This window comes from Festucalex cinctus, chromosome 3 (genome assembly GCF_051991245.1).
Source record: "Festucalex cinctus isolate MCC-2025b chromosome 3, RoL_Fcin_1.0, whole genome shotgun sequence".
In the NCBI taxonomy this organism is placed as follows: domain Eukaryota; kingdom Metazoa; phylum Chordata; class Actinopteri; order Syngnathiformes; family Syngnathidae; genus Festucalex; species Festucalex cinctus.
In genome coordinates, this window is record NC_135413.1 from 12,834,862 (window position 1) to 12,854,813 (window position 19,952).

The 19,952-nt window shown below is 40.0% G+C and overlaps 2 protein-coding genes across 5 annotated transcripts in view; both read right to left on the minus strand.

The window, feature by feature from the left end:
• The window catches only part of LOC144015677 (adenosine deaminase 2-A-like), a 17,684-nt gene extending 7,538 nt beyond the window's left edge, over positions 1 to 10,146 (minus strand). Inside the window, exons 1-8 of one of the 3 annotated variants that reach the window (XM_077515895.1) lie at positions 9,337 to 10,146; positions 9,140 to 9,183; positions 5,251 to 5,331; positions 3,013 to 3,348; positions 2,587 to 2,806; positions 679 to 892; positions 478 to 605; positions 313 to 403 (exon numbers count right to left, since the gene is read on the minus strand). In XM_077515895.1, the coding sequence (XP_077372021.1) occupies positions 313 to 403; positions 478 to 605; positions 679 to 892; positions 2,587 to 2,806; positions 3,013 to 3,316 (957 nt within the window). In that variant the 5' untranslated portion in view covers positions 3,317 to 3,348; positions 5,251 to 5,331; positions 9,140 to 9,183; positions 9,337 to 10,146. Of the gene's footprint in view, positions 1 to 312; positions 404 to 477; positions 606 to 678; positions 893 to 2,586; positions 2,807 to 3,012; positions 3,349 to 3,717; positions 3,960 to 5,250; positions 5,332 to 9,139; positions 9,184 to 9,336 lie in introns of those variants that run through there. The other 2 variants (XM_077515892.1, XM_077515894.1) reach the window with 2 other exon arrangements.
• Positions 10,147 to 10,171: 25 nt separating this feature from the next.
• cecr2 (CECR2 histone acetyl-lysine reader) overlaps positions 10,172 to 19,952 on the minus strand; it is a 41,329-nt gene continuing 31,548 nt past the window's right edge. For both annotated transcript variants that reach the window (XM_077515901.1, XM_077515900.1), the window contains 4 exons: positions 16,208 to 16,988; positions 12,742 to 14,596; positions 12,447 to 12,489; positions 10,172 to 10,528 (listed from right to left, as the gene is read on the minus strand). In XM_077515901.1, the coding sequence (XP_077372027.1) occupies positions 10,505 to 10,528; positions 12,447 to 12,489; positions 12,742 to 14,596; positions 16,208 to 16,988 (2,703 nt within the window). In that variant the 3' untranslated portion in view covers positions 10,172 to 10,504. The remainder of the gene's footprint in view (positions 10,529 to 12,446; positions 12,490 to 12,741; positions 14,597 to 16,207; positions 16,989 to 19,952) is intronic.

A 19,952-nucleotide genomic window follows, 5' to 3' on the forward strand; every position in this document is an offset into this window, starting at 1 on the left:
GGAATATATTGAACTTGGAATAGTTGGAATTGGTCAAGGAATGTAGAAGTAGTTGAATGACAAAATATGGCGGAATAAAAAGATAATAACAATAATAATAACAACAACAACAACAACAATAATAATAATAATAATAATGAAGAAGAAGAAGAAGAAGAAAGGTAGACTAATGTTTGGATGAAATTGAGTTGAGTTGAGATGAAAAATGTTGAATTGTAATGGACTTTTTTTCCTCTTCTCACAAAATACTGTGTCAGTATTGTTTGGGTGTCTTCTTGTTGTCAAGGAACTATGTTGAAGTGAGTTTCTCACCAAGTCAAAGCCCACCATCAAATCTGGGAAGTCCCTCTGCAGCTTCATTGCCTTCTCCACTACCCCCTTCAACGCAGATGCGTCTATTGTCCTGAAAAATAAGCCACGATTAGTGTTTTCACTTGCAGTCCCATTATTTTTAAAAGGCAGGACTTCAAAAGGCACCTGTGGACAACAAAGATGAATCTGCTTCCAAAGAAATCCGGGTGGTCTGCTATGAACTGTCTGGTGACATTTCCATAGGTTTTCAGAGCCCATGCCGAGTCGTGAATGCTGCCGTCCAACTCGTATACCTGAGTGCAGTCGACATGTTATCAAGAAATGGCAAACGACAAAAAAAGGTTCAAAACGGCCATGAAAACTTACGTGCAAAAGTAATGCGCGCACTTCCACATACATGACATTATCCTTATAGAATTGGCTGAGGCTGTGGTAGTAATAGTCTCTGAACACTGGAGCATATGTGAGCAGACCCATCACAGCCATGAATTTCAGCTCAAATTTCTCCCAAAGCACAACCTGGTCGGGATACAAGGTCTCGGGATCGCCATCTGTGAAAAGTGTCAAGTTGGCCAGGATGCTGTAAACACATGACAAATCCACTCAAAGATAATCGATTCTTATGAACACAAACGTTTCTGCAAAGCAGACAAACTGGTGGGAAAGAGTGAAAAGAGCAATGCGCAGTGAAGAAATCCAGTATAGTATGTACTAGGGGTGTGAATTGCCTAGTACCTGACGATTCGATTCGTATCACGATTCACAGGTCACGATTCGATTCGATACTGATTAATCCCGATACGAATTTATAAGTCGATTGTTGCGATTTTTTTTCATTCAAATTTAGAAAATACTAATCAGTAAGCTTGAGTGTAAGATTTATATGAAAATGTATTATTTATTTATCTGAAATTTCAGTCTTATAGAGGTTGTAATCTGTTTCATGTTTGAACAGCATTAAAATAAAATATTAAGGCTTAATGTTCCGTTCATATAACATTTTTCCATGCTCAAGGTGTGAATCCTAACCCGAAGTCAGACGTTTTGTTGAATATTTTTCCATTAAAAATGGAAGTTTAAAAATCGATTCACACACACACAAAAAAAAAAAGAAAAAAAAAAGAAAAGAAAAAAGGCAATGATGATAAGACGTTGAATCGGTAAGACTACCGAATGAACAATTCTGAGCTCTTAACAACAACAAAAAAAAAAAAAATCAATTTTTTTTTATTGAATCGATTCGAGAATCGCGCGATGTAGTATCGCGATATATCGCCGAATCGATTTTTTTTTTTTTTTTAACACCCCTAGTATGTACTGTACTATAAAGTGGTGAACAACTATACTGCATCATTCATCCATCCTCTATACCATTTACCACTACACCATCATTGGCTGTACTGTGTCATATTCTGCATGTAAATGAAGTGAGTACAGTAAATTTGGTAATTATAAAAGTAACCCAGAATTGACAAACCATAATGACGGTATACAACTAGAAAATGTTATTGAATATAAATTCTTGAGAGTAACAACTGATAAACTAAAAGCCTCACAATCATGAACAAAGCAAAGCAATTCCTTGATTATGATGCTCTGAGAACACTATACTTTTTCTTAGTCCTTCCATATTATTGCAAACAAGCAGTAAGAATCATACACAACACAAGGCTCAAAGCTTCCTTCCTAGCATGCACTAATTATCAGTTTATAGAATCAAACCGAGATAAGATTCATGACCTTGTGAAATATTATTGTTGTTGAAATATTAAATATGACTTCATGACCTGCTTGAACTTGTGAAAGCGGACACAAAATCTCACTTTGCGCGAATAGGGAAGTTGCTTCAGCACGTCAGCAATGCTCATCTTAGCCAGGCAGGAACTGAAATCAGTTTCACCCATTCGTTTTCTATAGCATTTCTCTTAATTGGGGTCACAGGTGAGGTGAGGTGGAGCCGACCCCAGGCGTCTTTGAATGACAAGGTACTCCCTGGACTGGGCCCCAGACAAACGCATAAACATTCACACATTAATGACAATTTAAAGTCATCAATTACTTTACCATCTTTTTGAAATGTTGGAGGAAGCTAACTTGTAAAAACTCACACTAAGCACGGTGAGAATGAGCAAACGCCACACTGGAGACAAGATTTGAACCCAAAACCTCAAAACTGTGCGGTTAATGTGCTAACCACTAGTCTGTCATGGAAAACCACAACAAGCCATAGAAGCTGTCCTTCTGTGGCTCTCACATTGTCCCATAAAACCTCACCTGTTGTCTAGATCTGTGACGTTGACCAGTTTGTTCCTGAGTGTTTGCATCAGAATCCAAGGAGAGCAGTTAGGCACACTCTTAGGCTGCTCCGCTGAGAAGATGAATCTGACCGACTGTTTGTCGGTTACACACATGTAGCAGTTGGGCCGATACGTCACATTCTTCACGAGCCACTCGGGATCCCCCATGGCTAGGTCATGGACGTGCAAGGCTCCACCTGAAACAAAACCTCAATTACAGTTGTGCCTTTTCTTTTTTAAGACGTGAGCATCTCAAAATGAATAATTAAATCAATCATTCCTAGCCATTATGCAACCGTATTTATTTACTGCAAATAATGCATCTTTGTTCATCAGTCCGTGAGCACCTACATACGTGCCTCGGCTCACTGAAGGTTGGGAAACACTGAATTAAATGAATAACCTTTGGGCATTTTCTGCAGCAGGCTAAAGATGGGGCTGCGCTCGATTAAGGGTTTGGCCTGGAAGAAGTGCATGGCCGGAGGGAAATTAGCTTTGGCCATCTCATCCTGCTTCATTTGGTACAGCCGAGCATCCAGAAGCTTCTCCAAGTCTGTTAGCACAATGTTCCCCCCTGTCTGCTGGGAGGCTTCCAGCTCGATGAGAGCCTCTCTCCTCTTGGGGTCCGGCCTGGAAAGGACACCTGCTGCATGCCAAAGCAGCAGACAAGCGATCGCCGCGAGGGGGCGCTGTAACACTGCCACCATCCTCCACTGGCAAACCACAGAGAAGTGACGACCTGAACACAAAAGAAATGTTTTGTTAAAATCGTTGTACGTCCCTATGGATAAAAACAAAACAAAACAAAAAACAACTTTTGTTAATCGATTTGCCTTTTGAGTACATTATGATTGATATAGTTACCAAAATTAATGCCTTCATTTCGCTAGGCTATGTGTACTTAGTGTCGATCAGATTGCAAACAAAAGGCTAACATTACAGAATGGCTTTAAAATGAACGTTAAAGCAAAAGGTCACCACACAAAGCAAAATATAAAATGACACGTAAACGCTTCTGTGTATTTTTTTTTTTTTTATACAAAGGACAGACCTGGTGTCAACACCGACGGATAACGCCACAACATAAATTACTAAACATGACAGTTACCTAAAATAGAGAAGAGCCACCCAATTAGTAGACTGACGAGCAGACGCCGAAAAAGTCAAGAGGATGCCGACTGGGACACATTTCGCCTGCGAGTAGTGGTCCTGTCAAAAGCAGCTCGCCCTCGTCTCTAGGCTTATAAGCCCCGCCCCTTCTAAAATAATTGGCTCCAATATCATGTAAACAAAATTCTCCTGGAGCAAGATTAAACGGGGTAAATCAAAGTAAAAATATATTCTGAGGAAGTTACTTAGATTTGTTGACTTTGTAATTATGTCTAACACTATCACATGACGTCGGTTGCTTATACATCCACGACTGTAAGTGTAATAACCATGTTGCAACACAACACTGTCCCCACCCTGAAACACAGGTATGCAAGAACAAGTTCTTAGTTAAGCGGTTTCGATATATAAGCACAGCACACAGACAGAAACTAAACACTTAAACTGGGTAATATAGAGGGTTAGTTATTCAAGATTAGGCACAACAAACCCACCAAAAAAAAACCCCAAAACATTCGTCTCAAGTGCTCATTATTTTACTTAGGGCAAAGTCGTTTGCATCAAAATCACAACAGTGTGAATGTTACTGGAGGCAGTTCCGAAAATGAACAATTATTTGCTACAAATAATGTCTTTGTTAACAGGGCTAATGGCGCTAGCCAGTTTGATGGCATAAGCATAAATGCTTTGTGGTGCCCCATCCCACCCCTAACAGAAACAATATGTGAGTATTTGGCAGTTTTGCTTTATATTATAAAATCAATATTAATGTTTCAAAAAATTGTTACAAAAATAAGAGATAAATAATTAAGTCTAACAATGGCACCAAAAGTTGAAGTAAAACGAAATAATTTAAAATAAAAAATAAATGCCACTACTCTTAACAAATCTGACAATAAACATAAGTAAAAAAACTTTCACAAAAATATGAGATAAATAAGTTTTTATAAAACACTAACAATGGCACCAAATATATTTAAAATAAAAAATGTCACAATTAAGAAATATGGCAATAAACATAAATAAGGAACTTTAATTACAATTTTTAAAGTGCAAGCAGCAGTTGTTAAGAGGCCCGACAGAGGTACACGTCTACGTTTCCGGGCTGCAAAATCAGCAATCATATCATCAATATGACAGTTTCTGAGCAATTTCCCCATTGATGCTGATGACAGCCAGACCTCTTAATAATTAGGTTGTATCATAACCTTCATTGTTTCCTTAAAAAAAAAGAAGAAAAAAAAAGTGTAATTATTGTATGTAATGAGCCAATTTCTTCACCAATGGGTTTCCTAGCATGTACGTTATTAATTTCAGGATTTCTTGAAACCATGCAATATCCCCTTTAACCACAGTGTGGCGCAGTAAATGCCAACCATGGAAGTAAAAATATGTAAAAAAAAAAAAAAAAAAAAAAAAAAAAAAAAAGTAATTATGCCATAAATCACGTTAACATTTCATTTTTTTGCACTCTCAATTTCCCTAGCGATATCACTTAGGGACTGGATACAAAAAAATAATTTAAATTTACCCAATATAGGCTCCTGAAGAGGACTGAAAATTTAAAAACGGGTCCAGGGTAGAGGTATGCATGTCAGTCAATCATCATTATCTATAAAATAAACATGAAAATAGCGTTAGCTTCTTAGATTGAGTGTAACTTGTTTACTCCACCATTACATCCTTGCTACTTTGCATGAGTGAGGGCAACGCTTGCTGGCTTTAAAACAAAACAGTACAGTCCAGATACCTGCAAATAGATTTGCATAAATATTGTTTCATACAACTACAATAATTTATGCAAGATAAGAATTGTTTGCTGGTTTAATGTAAATGAATACTGTATATAGTAAAAGCATACTTCTGTTCTGTTGTGTGGCATGACATTTTGACCAAAAATACACACCACTAACAAATTATTGCAATCACAATCAATGCAAATGGATGTACGGTACAAGTTAAAACGAAGCATCTCAGAATACTGAAAAACAGGTTTTGCTGCTGCCCAAGCATCTGCCAAATTTATGTGTGAGGAGTTGAGCTTCTGAAGCAACAGAGACCAAGAACTACGAAGAGACAATTTTCTTATCAGACTCCAGATAACGGATGCCGTAGTAAAAATATGTTTATGTTATGTTTACATGTTCAATAAACTTCAAACTTAAAAAAAAATGGAGGTGACCTTTTTCAATAATCGTATGTCATTATTTCATCAATGAGGGAGAGAACCGAGATGTTGGGTGATGTTGCTAGTAATTTTGATATGGTCACCAACTTTCCAAATTTGTTCAGAGGAATAATTAAAAAAAATAAAATAAAATAAATTCAGTGTTGGCAATACAGTACTGTACTAAAAAAAAAAATAAAATAAAATAAAAATGTACAGGGTGACAAAAACGCAACTTTTTAACAATCCAATAAAAACAAGAGTGATGGAAGAAAAAATACTTTATTCATAGTAATTGAAACCTTAAAAAAAACATGACACTTACAATCAAACAATAATGGAATCCCAGCTATCCCAGCTGAGATGTTGCAGGGGTCAATGAGGAATTTCAACAGCAGATTTCAATGGATTCGTATAGGAGGATGTCATCTACACGAATAAAAATAAATAAATAAATAAACAAAAAATCCAACATTGTTTCTTTAATGGTATGTTTTAAGGTTTAAAATATTTTTTCTTCCATCACTTTTGGTTTTATTGGCTTGATGAAAATTTATTTTATTTTTATTTTTATTTTATTTATTTTTTTGGGGGGGTGGGGTGTCACCCTGTATTTGACATTGACACAAAACACTTCAATGTGAGCAAACTTATTTATTTCTAAGAAATGTACAGTGTAGAAATTACTCCAGTCCATTCCCCAATCAATCTATGAATTCAAGTGTTAAAAAAAATAACTCCATTCAAAATTAAACAGGTAATTCTTCATACTATCCAACATTAAAAAAACAAAAAAAACATGGACAGCACATTTACATAAGAAAAAAAAAGTAAAACAAAAAACACAGAAAATCGCAAATAAATATATTACACATCTAAATGGTTTTCACTATTGAATGACAGTGGATGTGCACATACACGGATGCTGGCATAAATTCTGCCCAATTGACACACATAGGAATATAAACACTTGCACACACACTTGTACACCGTAAGACACCACCACCACCCACAACTACTCATATTGTAGTCTTGTAAAACAGTACAAGTGAAGACACTACCTCTGAGCCCCTCCATTAGATCCACTACAGTGAAACAATTCACAATTTTAATAGAATACCACGTTATAACCCCTGTAAGCTCCCATTTTTTTTCTGTTAATATTAATCCTGCATCATCAACCTAAATAAAACTTAGGTATACTGTTGCTATAAAAGTTGAATTGTGGCATGCCAAACTACAGTACCATCCATAGTTATTGGAACTCCTGGCTAAGATGTGTTTTAAGCCTAAAATAATTTCAGTTTTTTCTGCAGTTGCATACTCATATTGAAAATTGTAGAAATGGCTCACCAAACAGAATCAAGCTCTTCCATGGACATGTTGGGATGTCGGTAACATTTGTCAACTGTGGGCATGTGAAGCCCTTTGACTCTTATGATTAAGGGTCTATATAAATAAACTTGACATCTAAGTTCCCTGATCTCAACCCCATTGAAACCCATTGTGGCCTGAGCTAAAGAGGAGAGTGCCCAGGAGGACCCAAGTAACTGGATGATTAACCCCGTGATTATTACACCGGTTGCGTGTGCGGTGCGTGTGTGGTGCGGCTGCGGTGCGTCTTGACTGCATGCTCTGGACACGTCATTTTTTTGGGTAACTCACACCGGCTCCGCACAGTTGCGGTCCGGCAGCTCCGTCACCGACCACTTCCTACCGTGTCTCGCGTGACCGTGCGCGCGATCATGCGGCATTGAAAACAACGACAAACACACAGAAAGTCTGTGCTCAACAGAGAAGCAGAAAGAGAGGTGGACTTTTATTATTTTGTGGCTTTCCACCTCCAATATAAACCTCTCCTCGTTCATGTTCGCTAGTGTCTAAACCGTGAATGAGCACCTCGTCCGTTAACTCCACATCACCCACATCACGTTTTGCTGACATGCTTGCGAAATAGGAGCTGGCGAGTGTTTTATTCTGAAAGGTAACCGGAAATGTATTTTGAAACTGCAGTCTTCCTGTCCCGCTCGATGTGTTTTGTGCTAGCTTGCCATTTGCCGGAGGCCGACGGATGCGGAAAAAATATAAAATAGGTCTATCCGTGCGGAAGGGCTGCGGCACGCTGCAGCTGAGACGCAGTTGACACGTAACGCACACGCAACCGGTGTAATTCGAACCATTCGAATGAATGGAATCTAATTGGTTGCCTCGCCGGAACCCACCGTAGCCTCATCTTGTGTAATCCCGGGGTAAGAGATATTGTGGAAAGAGGAATGGTATAAGGTCCCTCTTTCTGTAATTTCACATTTTCACATATTATGAAACATTAGGCGCCGTTTTGTTGACAAGAGCGGGTTCTACAAAGTCATTGTGCTACTCATGATTCGATGTACGTACATCAAATCATAACAGTACTGTTAAAAAAATTAATAAATCATGATTTGATGTAGTTATATATATAAAAAAAAATAAAAAAAATTCAGAGTAGGGCATTCCGCCAATGAGACTTTTTCTTTTTTTCTTGTACAACGTGATAGCGTCACGTAATAACGTTTATTTGAAAAACATTTCACCACCCACCAGTTCATTACAATTAATGATGACAGACCGAAGAAAATGTACTGACTGTACTAAAATAGCAGCAACAGGTGATATTTACTCAATTTGCTGTAATTCAAAAGTGCAGTTAAAATAACAGACGATGGATTGAGAATTAGTTTTTGGTTCAGCTTGATGTGACGGATATATGACGGATTGACAATGACGGGTGTTCTGGCCGTGGACGAATATACATTGACGACGTGTACACTTATGATAATTTCTTAATATGAGGGTAAATTCAAATAATGGTTGGATTTGCCTCTTTTTGTTGTCAATGTTGCCATTACGTTTAAAAAACAAAAAACAAAAAAACAAAACCAACAACTAAACTTAATCAGGGGTGCCAGCTAAAGAACAAATCTTAATCAGGAGTGCCAATAGAGTTTATGTCAAACTTATATCAATTGTACATAGCAAAAATATGCAAGTAGGAAGACAACCACAAATACATCAACACCATGTATTGTATAAGTATGTAGCGCTAATAAAAAGCTGTCAATTAGGATGTTTTAACGAGATTTATTTTACGTCACATTTGTAATTGGTAGAGCAGTGAGCACCATCATTTGGCACAGCATGACGTTTACTAAAGACGCTAATATATGATTACTTGTTAAAGGTAACATTATTATTTGAAAAGTTATGGACTCACAGGACGCTGTAGAATCCACAGAAGGGCTCATCGAGGTAGACTTGCTGTCAAAACAGATTGAGATATAAAACAAAAACAATGGTACGGACTGAGGAACAAAAAAAAGGTATCAAAGAAAGCTTAAATATCTCCAAAACGATTAAAGCCACAGTGTGACATCAAATAAACCCAGAGAGGAATGCAAAATTCAAGTTCACCTGCATGACTTCATGAAAACAAAAGAAAAAGTGTATCCTCTCACATGAAACTGGGGTCAACTTGCTACAAATATAGTAGAATGTTTCCTTAAGCTGCACCTCTTTCATTAACAGTGGAGGAAAATACCCGTACAAAGTGTAATCCCTGAGAAGAGGAAGTGAATTACAGAAGCAAACATGTAGAGGAACAAGGCTGTTACTTTCACATGTAGACATTGTGCAACGCCAAATGTCACATTAGAGGTTCAGTATGGGTTTTCTCTCAAAATGGAACAGCAAGCAGAACATGGCATCTGAAGATGCTCCCTTCATTCCAGATTAAGCTATTCAACGAAGCAATTGGCTCATAGATTTGTATTTATTTATGCATATAAACAAGGATTTACTAAGAATAAAGACTATCCAAGGCCGCTCAGTTTCGGGAGGTTTAGTTTAACAAAGCCACAGTGCATAATGGAGTCAAGTCAAAACCAATACAACCAGTGTTATTTTCACCAGTTGACAAAAGGTTTGCCAAAGACAACTTTGCCAGTGAAGGACCTTGTAAAATAGTGTATTTTCTTTAGGATTACAAATCACAGTGTCTAGGTGGTGGGTAGAAAGCGGGCGTAAATTATTAGAATAGTTATTCATCCATATTTTTACCTGTCATTCACAGCTAGTGTGCTTATCAAAACATTTACTCATACATTCAAAATAGCAACAAAGACAACTGGCCGAAGTTGTCTGGGTCAAGGAGACAGTCTCACTGTACACTCTTCGTTCATTAAAGTACCTGAGTTTTAACAAGTTGAGTCAGTAGATAACGGCACCATTATACCCCCCCCCCCCCCCCCCCGTGTAGATTTCGATTGATCACAGTGGAAAGGGAAGTCCAGTAATAAAAGTCAATTAATGGAAGATCAAAGTATATGCTGTGTGACAACTGTTCTTACTGTGTCTACAAACGACACATAAGGACTGCAATCCCAATACTCTTGTTCACAAGGGCTCAGTCGAATTTAGTTTTAGGGTTTTTCTGGTGCGACTTTCAAGTTCAACCAAAACTGGAAGCCAGTGTATCAAAATTGAACAAGTTGCCATGTACAGTACTGTATGCTGAAAATCATGCCCTCTGTAGTCTGTCAGGTGGGTCTGCACGTCCACCTCTTCCTTTCGGTTCAGTTCATCACGCCTGAAAAACAGTTCGGGGCTGGAGACAAAAAAAAAAAAAAAAATGTTGTTGCATGAAGTACATGGGTCAATCGCTATAAAGTGGCTTTGGTGTCCGTATCACAATCAGTCATCATGAAAGATAGCAGTGTAAAAACTCAGCAGTGTAAGGGGGTAGATGCCACAGACTTCCGGGTTTCACACATCATCGCCGTTTCCGACCACTGCTGGCCGTGTTCCAACACTCGCAGCCCCACCCCTGCGCTCCCCAACCCGAGTGGGAGCGCACAGGGCGTCTCAGCTTTCTGAAACGCTTCGGATAACTGAGAAACACGACACACTCTCACCTGTCGACGGGTACGCGCAAACGAGGGGCACAAAGGCGCAAGCACTGGGATGCAGCCCACACGTCGCAAACCAGAATCGGAAACAAAGCTGATGTGTCAAACCTGGAAGTCCCGCCTCCTCCATGGCATATACCCCCCATTAAGCCACTTCCATCGATGGTATCGACTCTGCTCTGCTCTGCTCGACCCTACACCCTTGACGAGTAGATACCTCCGATGGAAACGGCTTTATAGTGGCCAAACATTTACACACATACCACTACAATGATAAGTCTCTTGAAACATGTTTCCTCCTCTTTACACCATTTTGTTCGGTTGTATGTGATTTGTCATGTCCTATAAACTTCTCTGTTGACAACCAGACATTGTATGCAGGTTAAGTGATACTAAATCACTACATTTATTGTATTGTCTACTAGTTGTTAGAAAAAATAAGTCATTTTTATTATGTATATTTTTTTCCATAATTATTTTCAACATTTTACATGTGAGCCTAAAATTGCTATCCACCCTGTCATTATGGTGTATCTGACCCTTTTTAAAAAATCCCTAACCAAAAAGTGTACTGTGAACAAGTTTTCCAGGGCAGTTTCAGATGTAGAGTCCAAATATCTCAATTGTATGTCCCCATTTTTTTTGAAATTTGACATTAAAAAAAAAAAATAATAATAATAATACCTAATTGTTATTTTGTCAAAAGAGCTGGAAAACAAATGCTCACATGCCAGTAGCCGCAATTTAAACCAAAAATTCTTGCCCAATAAAATCCACAGTAAGGCCTAGCCACCAACTAAATGTCAAAAAGCCTTGTTGAGGCTACAACCAGTGGAGGACAGATAGAACTTATATGCCTTTAGCTGGTCCTTGAAATGTCCTGAGAAACTTTAACCTGTTTCAAAGCCACTGGCTGTGAGGAAAAGTAATAAAACAAAACAAAACAACAAATATTCTTGTGACAAAGGGATGTGAAATCTCCTCTTAAAGTGGTCTAATAGATATGTTCTATGAATTTCTTGGCAGTTCAAGTATTGTTCTTGGAACCTACAGTAGCTAAAAGTTACTCGTGTGCAGGTTTTCCATCTAAGCTGTGTGGCTGGGCCAGTGCACTACCTAGCAAAATACAAAAATGAATACATAAAAATAGGCAAAACAACAAAGCTGAAGCATAAGGGGAAAAATGAATGGTACCACTGTCTTCAGTGCAAAAAACTAATTTAGAAAATATATTTCGTTCTTGTTTATTTTTTTATTTTTTTTAATGCATACCAGTGTTATAACTTATATTTCTAATCATGCTGGAAAATGAAAAAAATACCATAAAACAAAAAATAAAATTCTCAACCTGTCATTGTCAACCCTGTAAGGAATGTATATCACTGTTTGCATGTACAGTATATTGTTCACTTGCACTTAATTTATGAATAACTCATTTCTAAACATCCACTTCACAAAATGAAGTTCACGAGAAAACCACGACCTCAAAGACACGTTATGTTGATATTGACTCACATAGGAAATATATTATGAAAAGGAAGTTTGACTTGAATAACTATTTGAACAGTACAATGTAACATGAGAACACTCACATGATAAACTGCATGTTACACTTACTTGCTTGGAGCTTGAACCACTTGGCGCAGTCATCACCTGTTGCCTGTGACAAACCATACAATGACATAACTTGTCAGGCTTACAGTATATTGGTCATTTCGATAGTTTAACGACTCAAATTTCAAAACTGTAGAGTCTGATAGTCTTGAAAGAACACATGCTAAGTTGTGAACAAAGATTTGTTATTGGAAAAGATAAAGGTAATCAGGTTGGCGTTCGTTCACAAATAAATCTCGAAACGCTTTTCGAGATTCGCTTTGCCATGATGTAAAGAGGACAAAAAATTTTTTTTTACCCTGGGTGTAGGATGTTTCCAGATGCCAAACCTCTCTGCTGTATCATCACACTTTGTAAGTAGCTACCAGAGCGAGGGTACATGGCCATGCGCATCTGACCAGGGGAGAGAGGCAACTGCTGGGGCCGCTGAAGTGCCTCCATCAGGTGTGGGTGAGGTCCGTGCACAGTATATCGTCCTGAATCTGGGCATGGTGGTCTAGGGTAAAGGGCTCCATTCCCAACTCCATTGTGGTATGGTGGAGCGTCACCTGGATGCATTGCTGGGTGTTCTCTGCGAGTGTCATATATGAAGCCGGGTGTAATGTGTGCGGAGGAGGCAAATTGCTCATTGCGATGGTGGCGAGTGGCGGCGTTGTGGCTATCAAGGTCCAGGATGTCTTTTGGACTTTCAGGTTGCTCCAAGCTCCCCTTAGAGCGAATGCGCTTTGTTGGGCTGTCACTATCACTGTTTCTGATTTCCCACTTCCTCTCCTCCAGGCCTCCAGATAACGACCCTGCTTCGGGGGACACCAAATTTCCTGTAATGGAGCCCTCAGAACCTGCGGGTGACACCCAGCCACCATTGGCCTGATTGTTTGCTTTGGCATTTGCTGAGGGCAGGTAGGTCGTAGGCAGGATGGGCTGCTGAGATTGCTGCCAACATTCTGCAGGGTAACCACCTCTACTGTTAGCACGATTATGGGCCTGCGGACGGGTGTAATAGTGTTCCTGCTGGAACAGCGGTGGTGGGTACATGTTAGGGTGGGCATGGAGATGCTGAGGGCCAGGCATGTGAAATGAATAGGGAGTTTTTTGTTGCTGTTGATGGCTGGAGTGGTTTGGGTTGAGGGTCTGGTTGTGATAAGGGTGGTGAGCAGAATGAGAAATGGGCCTGGTCATGTGTGTCTGGCTATACTGTGGATGTGGAGCATTCTCTATGCTGTATGAACACATGTCTTCATTTACCTGGGCTTGGGAATGAGGAGGCATTGTTGTATTGTGAGAAGGCTCTGGCCCTCTTTCCGCCTGCACACCTGGGTTACTAATCATCTGGCTTCGATGATGGTTAGGACTAAACTGCTGCTGTTTATAAGCAGTTTTAGAAGACCCAGATTTCACTGCATGTCCTTCGATGTCTCGCCGACTTGCAGGCTCACTCGGTGTTTGATCTCCATGCTCTGCTGGGCTTGGTTGGGAGGGTAAGTGTGGAGTAGGGTGGCTGGGGGGCAGAGAGGTGAGGGGGGCGGGATGAGGGGGTCCAGATTGGGCTCTCTGTGAGGCACCGTGTGACATGCCACGCATAGAGCTGCTCGGATTGCTTTGGGAGGTATGTAGAGTTTGCAGTTGGGTTGTGTTCAGGCTCATCTGTGGAGGAGAGTTCTGACGGTGGTTAAGAACTGGCCCATTTAAAGTTTGTTGGGTTGGACATTGCTGGTGTTGTTTTCTGACTTTCTGCTCATTATGCTGATATGTATTTAGCATGTGTGGCGAATTGCTTTCAGACGTGGTATTTAAGGATGGTGATGCACACTGTTGAATAAATGTAGGGCTCTGGAGAGGGCTGCTCTGTGTATGCTGAGCAGTGTTAGGTGGACACAGATTCTTGGAATTCTCATGATTAACGTGCAAGTGCAGGGACAGGGAAGTGGAACCATTATTTTGAAGTCGGCCATCTCCTTCTTGCATAAGGCACTCAACTCCACTCAGTTTTTGTCCTGAAATATTTTCCTGAGGTCTTTGAGGGCTGTGCAATGCTTTTGCTGGCCCACTGTGATGTTGCACGGGGTTTGGAATGGATGGGTGCTCTTGGTTCACTGAAACAGTGTTGTCTGATGAAGGAGGACATTTTACAGTCACTTTGCTTTCTGAAGTTCCTGTCAACAACAACAACAACAAAATGAAAGAGACTTTAACATAATGCCTGATTGTAGATGATCACTACTTAGTAGGTACCCTATTGTATACATTTGCGTACAGGAGCAATCAACATTGCAGTGATAAAACCTGTTTCAAATCAAATTTGACAATTTAAATTTGTATTGCACTTTAATAATAATTTGTGCACTAAATCATTACCTCAGCCTTGACTCATTTATGATGCCAAGTTACTGCCCTTAGTTGGAAGTGCTTTCGCATGCAAAAAAGTAAGGTAAAGAGAAATGAACCCTTCTTGCTTACATATATATATCTACATTAGAGACAATTACACCTAAAGAAATGGACTACATACGATTCTGTATTTGTGAAAATGATAAGTGTGCAGCAAGTTGTTGGTGCTTGGAACTGCACAGACACCCCCAATTTAATGGGCATCAGTTCAAAACTTTTGAGTACGCCTAAAATTGAAGGTGTGTTAGCTTTGGCATGTTGTGAGCCCTTTAACAATTAAGTCAAAGTTGCCAAAAGTAAATCAATTGATCACCAATATTTGGATATGAAATATTGTCCTATTACATATAAACATAAGACATAAAGCCTAAATAAAATGTCATATTAATGTAAAAAAATCCAAAGCATGTCCAAAAATAAGCTCTAGTAGCATAAATAAATTGATATTGTTTTAAAGGTATCATATTGAAGTTAACAATTTTGTTAGTGCTGATATAAGACCAAAATATCATGGAACAAAATAAGCAACTACAAAAGTCTACAAAATCCTTACTGGATTTTTATACCACAAAATATGACCTGCTATGATCTGCTTTCAAACAGTCATGACAGACTCACAGCAAATTTACTGTGTAGGCCTACTATAGAAACGTTTTTCCAAATATCTGAGAAGATTAACTGTCAATCAAGGTAGTAAGTAGTAAGTTAACATTACCTTATACCAAGAGTAACACAGAGGGCTAAATTGGCTAAAAACAGTGTTTTACCAATTATTTTCGACTAAAATTACTGTATGGCAATGAAAGAATCTAACCACCACTCTTATCCAAATAATCATGTGTCAGAAGCTAGTTTGGTACTCTCTCCATATCATTAAAATAAACCGAATGTCTGGTAGAAGCTTCCCAACTGTCAGCTGAAAAAGGAACGGAAGCAAAACGATGTGCACAATCACATGCAGCTAATGCCAAATCTCAAACCTCTTACTTTTAAAAATATAAAACCCAGTTCAATGCCATATCCTGGCACAATACTGCCTCACTTTTCCAGGTCATGGTCAATGTGTAAAGCATTTTTGGAACTGTATATTGTGTTAATAATCCAAGAAACTAAACATAATTATACTTGCTTATAACATGTGATTCTTGATGAGTTGATTCTATTTGGTTGAATGAATGTGACATTCCATTTATTTTATAAAAAGCAAACAGCTCTTTCAACATGCTAATGAATATTCAATTTAGCTCAAAATGCTGATGACATAAAACACAGCCTAAGAGGGGAGGTGACACAAACACTTGACTGTAATATAGTAATTTAATTGCTTTTGGCTTACCCGAACCAGTATAAACAACAAAAACGTAGGTCTGATTTACCTTTGGGCTGAATGTCTGTCTGTGGGGAAGACTGACTGTCTGGCCCATTGTCTCCAGCGGGACGCAGCAGCTGAACCTCAGGGGCTGGGGGAGGCTGCTGAGAGGGACAAGTTGGGATGCTGCCAACCCCTGAGGGGGGTTTGGCCTGTTGAAAGTTGCCCACGTCCTGATGGGGGGAACCAGCAGGAGGTCTCGAAGAGGCTGACAGCTGTTGTAGAGCTAGCATTTCTGGACTTTCTAACATAGAGGCTAACCCAGTGTTGATGCAGGAGTCTGAGTGGGTTAATGGGGGGCGTTGCTGCGCAGAACCCACGGAGCTGATCACTGCTGCAGACATTTGGCATTGTGCATTGGGAGGGGGATGTGGATATCCAGCAGCTTCCGGCCATGGTTTATGTCCCACTGGAGGTGGCACTCCTCCATAGCTCAAATTGCGCTGGCTGGGGTCTTGCATGTGTGTTCCACTAGGTCTCTCCGGTCGCTGGGGATTCAAACTACCAGTCGTCCACATGTTAGACAGTCCCATACTAAGAGATCTCAAGCCTGTGTGCTGTTGAGGCCCGTCAGGCCCTGATAACTGGTTCCCCATTGGGTGCATCGTATGGCCGTCTGGACGGTAGTGGGTTGGGTATATGCTGGCTTCAGGAGGCGGTCTAAGCTGAAGGGCCATTGGACGGGGGCCCAGAGATGGGCCATGTGTTGGACCCATGTAAGGGTGGTGCTGCTGGTGAAGAGGCTGGTTGCCCTCGGGGCTCATTGGGTACCTATGGCCCATATGATGCTGAAAGTATAACCAAAAAGGGAACAAGTTTACAACCATCTTTGTGTGAGGGGTTAAACAGATTAGTGGACTAGCTGATGAGTCTTTGATGTCTACACTTAGAATCGTCTAATTGCTATTCATGTGTTTTTGGCATCTCGTCTTACAGTCAGCAAATTTATAGAGTACTTTCGGCTCGCTCATCTGCAATATAATAACTCTGGGGAGCAGTGAAATGCCTGGCCAAAAAGGTGATACAGTGTTCATAGTTTTTCATACATATGTGCAGGTCCCAAATTTCTTACAAGTCTCACCACACAAACAGAAACCGCACCTTTGTCACCAAGATGTTAATACAAAGACAATAGCTGTGTGCTAACAATAACTTTTATTCATTGTATAAGTTGTTTGTCACAACACACACTCAATATTTGGCCAAAAATTAGACCTGTCCATATCTTCTGGTGCAATTAACCCAATAAGGCCTAAAGCGCCTGGCAAAGCATGCCTCGAAAACCTATGGGTGACTTTCGAATCAGCCCCGAAAACTTGCCATTTTCCTGGAAATTCAACAATATTGTCAATGCCTACTAAATAATTGATATCTCAGCTCCTGAAGCTTTTACTTTGTGCCACTACCCTCGTTCATCGCCCTTATGCCCCCAGTTAACGCTATTATGAATCTTTTAAGTCTATTGGTGATCGGAATAGCCAAAGCTAGACAAGGTTAACAATATTCCCAACCACAACTATCTCATTTTAATAATTCCGGACATACACTTATGCATGAAGACTGTATTTCCTTGACTGAACGAGCGTGTGAGTGAGTGAGGGGAGGGCTGCATGAGCTACAGGTCCAAAGGGCCATAAAAAGGGTACACAAATTGCAACCTCCCCAATTAATTTACCTCACATACATATACATAATTTTACTGTCAATAAAACAATGAAATTAATTTTTAACAATTTAGCACGCATTTCCGAGCTGCTCCTGAACACATCATTCACTGGGGGGTCTTCTACAGCAGTAGTGTCCAAACTCATTCCTTGAGGGCCGGAGTCCTGCAGGTTTTGGATGTTTCCCTGCTCCAACACACCTGTATCCACTGAACAGGATTGTTATAAGGCTTATGCAGAGCTTGCTGATGAGCTTCAGGTGCGTTGGAGAAAGGAAACATCCAAAACCTGCAGGACTCCGGCCCTCGAGGACCGAGTTTGGATACCACTGAACTACAGGCTGTTACACACAGAGCAGATGATTCAGTGTTTTTATTTTCAACATATTGAAAATGTTCTTGCAACAAGGAAAACTGCGACCATTAAAATTGTTGACAAAAATCTTTTGAACTGTTTGCGACCTTGAACGAACATTGACGAAAAGTCAACATTAGCTACCTTTGGAAACAATCACAAACCTCCGCCTTCACCCTGCATAGGACTTCACTAATTACAACAACTACAATTACCGTAATGGTGAGTATCTGTTTTTGTTTCTCTAAGTATTTCCTTGAAATGTGTCTGTCGGGCAAGAAAGGTCAGGGACAGCTGTACAGTAACTGGCGGTGAGGGAACATACAGGGAACATGACTTCGACCCAAACTTTTGTTACATTAGAGTACACTACAAAAAATTATTTAGTCATTTAACCCCTACTGTATATACAGTATTTCAGTGTACTGTTTAGGGATGGGTACCGAAGACGGTACTTTTGTGGTAAGTATCGATTGGGATCAGTTCTTCCGAGCACCGATTCACGTAAAATAAAACGGTGCCATGTTTCGGTACTGAAGCACGTCGTTTAAGTTGTGATTGTGCGGGAGTATGTGAGTTGACTATTTTCCATGGTGCACTTGAATGCAACATTATATGCAAATTACTAGGGGTATGAATTGCCTAGTACCTGACGATTCGATTCGTATCACGATTCATAGTTCACGATCGATTAGATATCTATTAATCCCGATACGAATTTATAGGTCGATTATTGTGATTTTTTTTTAATTCAAATTTAGAATATACTAATCAATAAACTTGCACTGTGTAAGATTTGTATGAAAATGTATTATTTATTTATCTGAAACTTCAGTCTTATACAGGTTGTAATCTGTTTCGTTTGAACAGCATTGAAATAAAATATTAAGGCTTAATGTTCCATTAATGTAACTAATTAATATATTATTTCATGCTTAATTAAGGTGTGAACCCTAAGACGTTTTGATGAATATTTTCTATCAAAAATGGATGTTTAAAAATAGATTCGGGCGCCTATTGAATCGATTCAAGAATTACGCGATGTAATATCGCGATATATTGCCGAATCGATTTTTTTTTTTTTTAACACCCCTACAAATTACGCACCCGGCATGCTGACGTCCCCCACTCGCGGGAGCCTAGCCGGTCTGGAGCCGCGTGGTCCGTCGGCGGAAGCTACTGGCGGCGAGCGGGTGCCGCGGCCCCGGTGGCAGCTCAGCTGAGAGACCGACCGCCCAACCCGCGGGTGCCACCGCTTCTTCCTCGGTCCACAACGCAGCATTCACTCAACCGGGTCCAGGCCAGGCCTCAGCCAGTGGAGGGACGCCAACATTTCCGGATTTGGGAACGAGCGAGACTTTTGTGCAGCCCGCCAAGCCAAACATATACATACAGTTTATAGAGGAGGAGGAAAGCCTCCGCACCCGGCGGAAGCTGGAAATGTCTGCTTCCCCAGAATCAGCGCACGGCTGGGAGGGAGGTGTCGGCGACCCCACCGAATAGAGTCATGACAGAAGGTAAACAGCTTGACCATCGTTACGGTATATAGACATTGTAATTTGAATGTACAATAGGCTACTACTCTTGACAATATTTACAATCGCGAAAGCTTGTGGCCAAAATGTAGCGAGCATTACAGACCACGTCGGGTCCAGTCAAATGACTAATTTGAACACAATTATTCTCCTTTGTCCACATCATGTCCCCTTCCAATTGTTATTTTGTTTACTATTT